Below are 11,195 nucleotides of genomic sequence, written 5' to 3' on the forward strand. Positions count from 1 at the left end.
GGGGAGCGATTAACATCTTTCCTCAAGGCATGGGAGGGGATAACGTCCGACCAGTGGGGTCTTAAAGACGGTCGCCCACGGTTATTGCGTGGAATTCGCCCTACCTCCACAGTTCAGACCACTGCGCCTTTCACCGGACCATCTAAAGATCCTGATTCAAGAGGTGGAAGCACTGCTGGGAAAGGACGCCAAAGAAGCTGTCCCTATTCTTCAGGTAAACAAGGGTATTTATTCAGTGTACTTCCTTGTACCCAAAAAGGATCTCCGCATGCGTCTTGTTCTAGATCTGCGCCCAGCGAGCAAGTTCATAAAACCCCAGAAGTTTCGTATGGTAACACTACAGGAAGTGATCCCATTGCTGAAACGGTGGGACTTCATGGCAACATTGGATATGAAAGATGCATAAAATACCTAAGGTTCATGCTCCAGGACAAACACTAGCAGTTCAAAGTACTCCCCTTCGGCATCGCCTCGGCGCCAAGGGTGTTCACCAAAGTCGTGGCAGCAGCACATCTGCGCAGACTCAGTCCCAGTTTACCCTTACCTCGACGACTGGCTCATTACGGGAGACTCGTTCGCCGCTTGTTTTTCGAACACCCAAAAAATAATAGATCTCCTCTTCAGCTTGGGTTTTTCAATCAACGAAAAGAAGTCCAGTCTAGTCCCCAGCCAAGTAAAACAATTTCTGGGGGCACTAATTTGGACGGAAGATGGTCTTGTCTTCCCCTCCAGCGAGAGGATTCAGAATATGCTCGGAGTCCTCAATATGTAGCCAGTCGAGAGGTGACGGTACGCAAAGCCGTGCGGTTGCTAGGGATGATGGCATCATGTATATACTTGGTTCCCCACGCACGGCTGCGCATGCGTCCCATGCAAGAGTGGCTCAACAGCCAGTGGTGTCAGGGCAGCGAGAATGGGAAGATCTGGTAGTTGTCTCACCAGCCCTCGTTCTCTCTCTGCAGTGGTGGTCGAGGGAAAACCTCCTGAAGGGGAAAACCTTCACCACCCCTTTAGTGGAAGCCACTCTCACAACAGACGCATCTCTCACGGGGTGGGGAGCTCACCTGCTTCAGCAGACCGCACACGGAGTGTGGTCCCCTCAAGTAGCGTCCAAACACATAAACTTACTGGAGCTATTAGCAGTGTTCAAAGCATTGAAAGCCTTTCAGATACAACTGCAAGGGAAGACGGTGCTGATCTTAACCGACAGCACTACAGCAATATATTACCTGAACAAACAGGGGGGAACTCACTCTCCAGGGCTATCCAAGCTGTCCCAAAACATTTGGATATGGGCTCTCAAACACAAGATGTTGTTGTTCCAACATGTTCCAGGGGAACTCAATCTTCTGGCAGACGTACGCAGCAGAGATTTTCCTCTGCCAGAAGAATACTAATGGCGACTGCACAAAGACATTGTATCCAGCGTCTTCGCAGAATGGGGTTTCCCAGGGATCGACCTGTTAGAGAATGCCCAATGGCAAGATTACGCCTCCAGGTACCCCCAGAACCGGTCCAAGGGGAACGGTCTCTGGATAACTTGCCCCCCCCCCCCCCCCCGAGGCTCCCTTCTCAACTGTGCAAAAGATGCACCAGGAACCAGTTACCATGATACTAGCGGCCCCCATGTGGGCCCGCCAACCCTGGATCGCTCACCTGATGGACATGTCCCTCTCCCCGCCAGTCAAGCTGCCCTGCCCGTACAACATGGTGTCTCAGGACAGGGGAGAAACCCTACACCCGTTCCCCCAAACCCTGCACTTAGCAGCCTGGCTCCTTAGATCATAGAGTTTAGACACCTGCAACTCCCTCAGAGGTGCATGGACATACTCAGGGAAGGGAGGAAACCTAATGCACGCTATTGCTATGCTAGCAAGTGGAAACGTTTCGTCATCTGGTGCAATTCCAAGGGTATAAATCCTATCGATTGCTAGCCTTCACACATTGTGTTGTAAGTAACCCACCGGTTGGACTCCGGGTTAGTCTTCAATTCCCTAAAGGTTCATCTGGCTGCTCTGTCAGCCTACAACACATCGCAACAAAAGGTATTGTGGTGGAAAATACCAGTAATTAAAGCCTTTATGGAAGTGGTTAAGTGGATTTATCCTCCCATCTCTCATCCAGCCCCTGTCTGGGTTCTGAATGTGGTTTTAACCAGGCTCATGGGAGCTCCCTTCGAGCCTATGCATAAAGCAAGTCTGAAAGACCTGACTTATAAGACAGCCTTCCTAGTGGCTATCACTTATATCAGAAGGGTTAGCGAACTACAGGCTCTTTCTGTTTTAGACCCCTTTGTTACAGTTCACAAAGATAAGGTTGTTCTGCGCACACATCCCAGGTTTGCGCCGAAATTTATCTCGAAGTTCCATGTGAACCAGTCAATTGAACTACCCACTTTCTTCCAAAACCCTACTCACATGGCCGAAAGAAGCCTTCACACACTATACGTGCGCAGGGCAGTCATGTTTTACCTGGAGAAAACTAAACCACTAAGAGACTAATCAATTCTTCATTTCAGTGGCAGCTGGTAGAGAAGGGGATCCTGTTTCTAAATCGGCTATCTCAAGGTGGATTGTCAAATGCATCACACTGTTTCTCTTGCGAAGAGAGAACTGCCCTTCAAGCCTACAGCACATTCTACTCGATGCACTAGGGCATTCATAGCATTCATTGCAAATGTTCCTCTTGAGTCCATTTGCAAAGCGGCAACCTGGAAGTATGTACACACCTTTACAAAACACTATTGCCTAGACCCTAATTCTAGGTCTGATTCTCAGGTGGGACAAGCAGTACTAAGACATCTTTTCTCTACTGTTCCTTCTCACAACGCACCTTCAACTCCGGGTACTGCTCGCTAGTCTATGCACAGCATGTGATTCTAAGCAGATTAACAAGCATCAGAAGACATGCATTACTTACCGTAATAGCATTTCTGATGATTGTATCTGCTTAGATTCACATGCGCCCTCCCTACTGCCCCGCTCGGGGTGGAAGGAACATAGACTTCTTGCTTCTTTCTCTCTTTATGTACTCACTCACTATAGCCTTGGGCTCCCTCATGGCAGAAAAAATACAATCGGAGGGACCTTGGCGTGTGAGGGATTTTTGGTACTATCCATGTCACGATAGGGATAGTGTTACAGACACGCCTATGCCGCCTACCCCTTTCGGTCCCTGAAAGACAAGATGCCATATTCTGTGGTTACCACTGGATGTCGGACCATATGCACAGCATGTGAATCTAAGCAAATACAATCATCAGAAATGCTATTACGGTAAGTAATGCATGTCATTCATGAGCATGTGAATCCATGCCAGACCCCATGCTGGAGAAGGAACAAGTTACTTACCTGTAACTATTGTTCTCCAGCATGGGTCTGGCATGGATTCACATACGAACCCTCCCTCCTACCCCTCTGCGGCTCTTCACTTGGTCATACTGCCACTTCACGTGCTACCAAATCTGAGGATGGCTGCCAGGGGAGGGGCCTAGGGAGAGGGCAGTCATTGGCTTGGGGCAGTATGACCCAGAGACAAGTGATTGGTTACTACTAAGAAAGACAGATCAGAAACGAAACTGATTTTTTCTTTACCGAGGATTCCCAGCCTGATGGGGAATATTCACGAGCATGTGAATCCACGCCAGACCCATACTGGAGAACAACAGTTACAGGTAAGTAACTTGTTCCATTTGCCAAGGTTTAAATACCTTCTCTGGGATCAACTGCTGTTTGCCAGAACAGTGGAGTGAAATTGACTTCACTTAGTGCTGTACATTTCTAGACTCAGCACACCCTATCTTACAATAGATTGTGGGAGGATTTACTTCGTATCTCCTATGTCTAGCTACTCATGTAACTGTCCAATGTTACCCTTTCCTCTCAGAATGGCTGGTGGCAGTGGTTTTACAATGAACTACCATGATTTACCCCGACTGCGAACTGTTCGCAGCTCCCATAACGTTATATCGCGGGAACCATGTTGTTCAAGATGGCGCCTGAGCTTTCTTTTTTAAAACCGGTCCCAGTCTTCTTTTTTCACCATTTCATTTTGGAAAGGTCCTTCTCGAGTTTTTCTCTGCACGCCAAACCAGGTCTGGTCTCTTTGTTCACTCGCCTTTGGTAGGCTTCAGGAGTGAAACCCGCCTCTGGCTCTGCTGGGTGAGTGGCAGCTAGGCTGGAATGAATGGGAGAGAACTGAATAAAAGGCGAGTCTCTTGGAAGGCAGTCGGCCACTGGACGAAGGAACTGAAGAAGAGCTTCAAGAGGACGGTTGCTGCAATTCCTGGACCGTTGGTTTGCCCGGTGAAGCCCTGCTGCAGGTCCGAATCGCCAAGTTTGCATCGACAGAGAAGCCCTGGAAAGGACGGCTTCTCTGAGTTGGTAGGACCAATCAACTCCCAAGTAAGCCACCTGGACACCCATCTCAGAGCTGGTTGAATTTCCTCAGAGTTGCTGCAGGAAACCGTAGAGCCAGGGAGAGGGACACCAGATTGTGTGCGTTGCTTGTAAGCTGGCCTAAAGCTTTTGGAAGATCCTCCGGACTCCCACGAAGCAGGACTGACCAAGCCTGACCCCCTGAGTAGATTGCGGGACATCAGATGTGAGGAAAGCCCACCTTGACAGCCAGGAACCGCGCTTATTGCTATTTGGTGTACCGCAAGGAGCTGAAACGCGAAACAGCCACTGAAAGTAAAGTTTCCCAGTTGCCAGCTTTGACAGTGCCAATACAGTGCAGGAGTCCCCCGACGTCCTCCCTCTTGTCCCCACGACTGAGGCCCAGGAACAGTGAGATCTTTTTCTTCTTTACTAAGGTACTGTAAAAACTAGCCTAAGAGAACTTAACTCTCATTGTGGAAGTGCTTATAACTTATGCAACTCACAAGTCTAATCAGCTTGTGGCCTTACATTTGATTCTTCTTGTTCTAAAAGACTCCTAAGAACTTGTGCAAAGACTTTTCCATTTACTTACCTGAAGTGCTGTATCCGGCTTAGCCTATTGAATTGAATGACTCTTCTCAGAGCTATCTAAAAGTATTTGCCCTGCTTATGACTATTTGTATGTCTTGTGTTGTAATAACTTTTGCCTTTTACTTACTTTTAAAGAGTATTCTGTATGCCAACAGTCAGGTATTAATGTCTCCAGCACCCTTGTTACTGAAGTCACCTGTGGGTTTAAGTTGTCTGTGGGCCATCCCAAAAGGGCCTTGTCTGATCCAGAAACTCAAGAGTGTACAGTGTTGAAGTATATTTGTGTTACTATTCTATTGCTCCCTTCTGAAGGAAGGCTTTATAAATGACTGATAAATACATTGTTTATGCAAGATACCTGGAGTGTAAGAGTTTATTTGAATACCTGTAACTGTGAATCTTTGTAACTCCACTACAGCTCACATTTCCCCTCTTGAGATGAGCCTGGCTGCTCAACACGCTACCAAAACTGTGTAGTACAAGCTTATACCAAATGTTGGGTTGCCTATACCTGTAGTCATAGTTTGTTGTTCCCAGAGGGTACTGCATACAAACTTTGGCTAACACTTAAACAGCTGGAAAAGGGTTAACTTATATTTCATTGGGGAATTGTAAAGTGCTTACTGCTTGGAGACACTAGTTAACCTTTGTCTTCCCTAACCTATTCCTTTTTCCACAACCTCAGTATTACATTAAGTGTTAAAGTGATATATCAATGTCCAGTGTCCTAGCTATTGAAGTCACCTCAGGGTGTAGGAAGTGTGTGTGTGTGACATCCCAAAAGGGTATCTACTTAACTGAAACTGAAGGAGTGTATTTTTGAAGTGCATTTGAGTGTTGCCAATTGCCTCCTTTCTAAAGAAGGCTTATTTTAAAACTGACTGTTAAATTAATGAATAATTATTTTTATCAAGAAACCTTGAGTATAAGTGTTATTTGAATACATGTCACAGTGAATCTCCATGTTGCAACCCTACAGCGCACATTGACTCCTCTTGAGATACGCCTGGCTGCTCAGTCACTCTACCAACTTGTGTAGTTCAGGCCTATACCGAAGGTTGGGTTACCTATTGTTAGGAAAGATATCATAATTGTAGGTCATTTTCCTTCCATGTGGCAACCCCCAAACTTTTGCTGTTGTTTTACACCCTGATCTAGACTTTGCCAGAGAAGCGCAGCTTTCCGCCGCACTCCTCTGGGCTTTCGCTCAATTCTTACGGGGAAACGGACATGCCCTTAAGACAGTCAGTACCGGGAGACTTCGTTTCCCTTAGTCCTTTCCTCATGTTGCAGCTTTTGAGCAACATGAAACAAGAGTGCACCATAACTTACATTACCGCGCTCTTGGCTCTCTAGTCATTCCAAAGGCCCTAGCAACTCTCGCTGGACTTATTATGAAATGTGCAAGTGTGTCACGGATGGGACTGGTGGCAGCTATCGTTTATTTTGTGTTTTGAACCCCTGTTTGCCATGTTAACAGCGCTTCCTGCGTTTGGCCCTAATGGGTGGCCTGGCCTCCAAAATGGCCATGCCACGAGGTTCTTTGTCCTGTACGCTGACCGTCTTGCCCCTTCACCTTCACCCAGATCGAGCCGACCTGGGGCAGTCCTTATTTGGTCATGCACTTTCCCGCGAAACACAACGCTTTCGTGGGCTTCTGCATACCCTGTGTGCGCCTCCAGGATGTGGGCTGGGATGTCTGTTCCCAATACACATCCTGGGTGCCAGAGAGTCTAGAGTGTCCTGAATGCCTGGGACCACCGTGGTCCGTGATAGGTCCACATATGGTGTGAGTGTTTGTGAGCGGATCTCCCATTGGGCCCTCTCCATTTTGGAGCAAAGGGAACTTTGGATAAGAGGAGGCTGAAAAAACCACTACCATGTCGATCTCCTGAGTTCTCACGAACAAAGGATAAGGAGCCAAGAATCCTGCAACTAAGAAGCTGAGTCGAGGAATTGCTGGTGACCCGGCGAAGGTTTGGCACCCTGCACTGCTGTCGTCCTATGAGACCACTCTGCCTCTGTTCGTACGAGAAGGTCTGCAAAGGCGCTTCGACCCTTTAGAATAGTGGGAACAACTATTTTCGGCATCTTCACCAAATCCTGTATGTAAGCCTTCGGTAGCGTCCCTGGGCCATCCAGTGGACTGACCAGCCTACACAGGAATCTTGCTCTGTCACCGCCGTCTGGCTGCTGCTAAATTCCGAGTCCTCGGCACTCTCAGACGACTCGTACACTTGGCGTTCCCAGGTCTGAAGTGAGACGTGTGCTTTGGGACCGGAATACACGCGGTTGCCGAGTTGCTCTGCTGTGGTAACAATCTGTGCGTGTTCGCTGCATTTGGGACACCCTCGACCCTGACTCCTGCTGTCGCGGAATCTATACGGCGTCGAGACATCCTGCTGATCGCATCTGAGCCTGCCAGTACCGAAACTGAACCCGAGAAGCCTGGGTCTGCCTGCATCGGGGTCCGGTGAGTAGTCAATACCCTAACCGGTCGCCCTCCCGCAGGAGCTTGTGGCTTTCCATTTCCCGCACTGACGCCCTGCTTCTGCCCCCAAGTGGAGGCCTTGCCTGAGTCACGGGGATTTGTTCACCATCTTTTCGTCTACCTTTCTGAACTGCCCGATTTCCCTGAGGAGACTCTCCTTTGCCCGTTGGCACCCACGTGTACAGGTACTTTTGAGCACAAGGCTCCACTCTTCGTAGGGCTCGGACTTCCTTCTAGTTAGGTGGCCTCTGATGTCGAACTGGGTCTAACGATTACTTGCAGTGCCTGTTTTCCTCCCCCTCTAGGTGGTCTGCATATTTCGTGCTTCTAACTCTTTAGACCTCTCGGTCTTGTATATATATTGTATTGATTGTGATGTGTTGGTTTGCTGGAGTTTTACTGTGATTCTTTACTATGGTCGATGTTACAAAGGCCTTGTAATAAATGTGTCTATTTTGAATATAACACCTGTCTGGAGTAATTTGTAAGCATCCTTGCTTTGTGTGCTCATTGCAGGCTTTCAGTCACCCTCACCCCTCTTGAGACCTAGTCTTGACCGCCGCCATCGCTACCCTGATTGGTCTGGCTTGTCCAGAGGTTACCCTGTTCCAAGAAACTAGGCTGGCCTTCTGAACGTCTACTCCTCCAGGACAGAGTTCAGAAATCCATCTATTGCCAAGAGAACACGGCTGGTGTAGTTTCTCACAGGGTTACTACATACAATCTTGCCTACACTCGCCTCTCCTGGGCTACATTCAATTGTAATCGCCCATACAGTATGGAGGGGACGGGACGTAGGAGTAATTATAAGTTACTCACCGTTGGGACTAACTTACTCCTAGTCCATAGTCCCCTGTCCTCCATACATCCCACCATCCTCCCCCCACCCCTAATAAAACTGTTGTCATTAGGCAATGGTAATATTGTGGACGCGTCAATGGGGACTGAGGAGTGGCGCTGGTTGGAGGAGTCAGGAGAGCGCATTCTCTCGGAGCCCACCCCTGCGTGCCTCTAAATTTAAAGGGGACGATTTTTTTTCTGGTGAAAAAGGTTCCATCTCCCATCCCTAGCGAGGGACGTCCATACAATATGGAGGAAAGTGGACTAGGAGTACGTTAGTCACTACAGTGAGTAATTTATAATTCATAATCCGTTAGTGTAGCATTGTGATTTCAGAAAATACAGTGAAGTTAGTTAACTAGTTTTGGATAAGTGGATACCGTCCATTTATTAAAAAAACAAAGTAAGATGTTCAATGAGCCTGTGGTTCAATTAAGACAGTAATGGATACATAATTGCATAGGAAACTATTACCCAAGTTACACTATATGAATTGGAAGCCCATGAACAAGAGTGCTTTGCAGTAGCGAAAATACCTTGTGTTTTAGGTGACTGGGAGTTAGTAGCAGTATTGTAAGCCAGAAATAAATTGAACAAACGTCAAGCAAGGCAAATAAATAACAGTGGCATGGAGAAAGTGTTTGATAATTTTTAAAAGCAGAGGCATTTTGCACATTTCCATGGAGAGACCTGAATGCATTGCGTACTTCGGAAGTTTGTCTTGATAATTTACGAACGCCATGACAAGAGGTGTTTGTTGCATAGCATTCGCGGCTGATGTCACATAGAGGGGCTCGTGCTATGATTTATATCTGATAGGACACTTAACCTAAGGGCGACCTTTCAGCAGATTAGGTTATCATGAGATAACAGTTGGGGACTGGTGTGGTTCACAGATATTAATTTCATGAAATGTAAGTTAAGATCCACCGAAAAATTATGAAATACATCGATGTGTGATGCGGATGTCTTTACGAGTGATCAATTTAAACAAGTGAGTGCACCATTCTTAAGTGGTCGTAATTGAAGATGAAATTTTGCCATCTCGTGTACAAATATACTTTTTCTTGCATGAAACAAAATAGCCTGAATACTTGTAGAAAGTCAGACCGATATATATACTTTTTTTCAAAGCTGAAGTCCAAAATTTATAATTTTAACAATTTCTTTATCATTTGCAGGGCCAGTTCTCCTTGATGAATTTGTTGAATGGCAGAAAATTCGACAGCCAACATAGCATACAACGTTTGTGGAGAATGCTTGCACCTTTCAATGCCCACTGAATCACAACGTATGAAATGAGAAGGAACCGGAGGTCAAACTTTCATTCTTATTGAAGACTTCTCATGGCATTTTTTCCTTTATTTTAAGGAACTGAAGTTTTCTTACTACATACCTGATATGGGCTTTGAACTACAGCCTTTGAGACTGAACATTGGAGTTTTTGTTTTGACTCTAGTGATGCTTAACACATTTCAAAACAATAAAGATTAAGATTTGCAACAAAGGCCTACAACCTGAAGAAATCCCCTGAGCATAGTGTTTATTTTCAAAATGTCAGCACTTGAATACAATTTAAGTATGCATCGTAAATGTAGATACAATTAAGAGTATCAAGACGGGTAGCTTAATGTTTGCCAGAGCTACTGTGTTCACTGAGTGTAGTTTAACTAGCAGCATGCTACTAATACGCACCCTCTATTCTCCTTGTCTGATGAAGGTGATTCCTAAAAGGGTAAGATCTGCTGAATGCTTTTTCTACCAGCGTGTACACAGTAGAAACGTGTACTTAACGCACAGCGTTACATTTTAGAAGTCTTAACAGATGGGTATGACTGTTGCTACTCGGCTTTAAGCACCAACACTTTAAGTGCTCTATCTACTTTGAAAGGCAGTGTCCCGGAAACCAGAGCACTGCATTGCACCATATTACCCATACTTTTCTGTACATCATGGAGAATGAAGTACCTCATGGAGAATGAATAGAGTTTCTGCTAGGTCTTTTTGAAGTCTTGATTTTGTCTAGTTAGGGGAGCATTTGGGCATTTCCTATTGAATTTGAATTCCGGAATGATGATTATTTTACCCCATCTCTCTTCACCAGGTGTGGCTTTGGGGGAATGGAAAAAGAATGGATGAATGCATTAGGAAAGTGCCTCTGCTACGTGCCCAAATCTACAGCTAGTGTGTGGCTAAATCACTGGCTTTCGGAGGTGTTCCTGTTCAAAAGGCCTAAAATAACTTAATTAAGCTCTTTTCAAAAAGGCCCTTTGACCCCTTGCTTTGCCAACTGACTCACCAGCCTTTCCATCGTGCTCTAAGCGTTTCACAACAGGAATGAATTTTTAGGAGGAATAGTGTCCATGTGATCAGTGTGAGAATGGTGTTTGCCCACAACTATGCAGCAAGGTTCATCTCAAGTCTACCTGACCCTGCTAGTGGTAAATGTGATTAAGCAGCCAAGGCACCACTCTCGGGGGGGGGGGGGGGGGGGGGGGGGAGTTGAGGAAATGCGTCAAAATTATTGGACTTGCTCTGTCCTGTTCCCTTTCCTCCATACTACATGGGAGCCCACCGCTCCACCCCAAATAGGGAATGGGACCAGAGGCATTTTCATCGCATGCACCTTCCCCTTTAAGCTTATGTGCATTTGAGGGTGCAGACGGGGCTGCAGCTCTGCCCCAAACGCTGCCCTTCCCTTTTTCCATATGGATACAATTGGTTGCCTGCAGCTGTGTCCTGTACCGTGCCTGGTTTATTTTGTTACCAATTCTTCCTTCCTGCCTTCTGGTGCTGCCATTCACCCAGTGCAAATCTGTGTTGGCCTGGTTCTCTCATTGCTCCTCTCCCAAAGCCCCTTCCTGGATTGTGGCCCACAGACACTCTGGAGTGTC

At 46.6% G+C, this 11,195-nt stretch overlaps 1 protein-coding gene across 1 annotated transcript in view; it reads left to right on the plus strand.

Annotated features, from left to right (window-relative positions):
* DCUN1D5 (defective in cullin neddylation 1 domain containing 5) overlaps positions 1-9,827 on the plus strand; it is a 337,758-nt gene extending 327,931 nt beyond the window's left edge. Inside the window, exon 9 of the mRNA XM_069639028.1 lies at positions 9,483-9,827. Within this exon, the coding sequence (XP_069495129.1) occupies positions 9,483-9,538 (56 nt within the window). The 3' untranslated portion in view covers positions 9,539-9,827. The remainder of the gene's footprint in view (positions 1-9,482) is intronic.
* Positions 9,828-11,195: the final 1,368 nt, after the last annotated feature.

Source organism: Ambystoma mexicanum, chromosome 7q, assembly GCF_040938575.1.
Source record: "Ambystoma mexicanum isolate Mex_15411 chromosome 7q, UKY_AmexF1_1, whole genome shotgun sequence".
In the NCBI taxonomy this organism is placed as follows: domain Eukaryota; kingdom Metazoa; phylum Chordata; class Amphibia; order Caudata; family Ambystomatidae; genus Ambystoma; species Ambystoma mexicanum.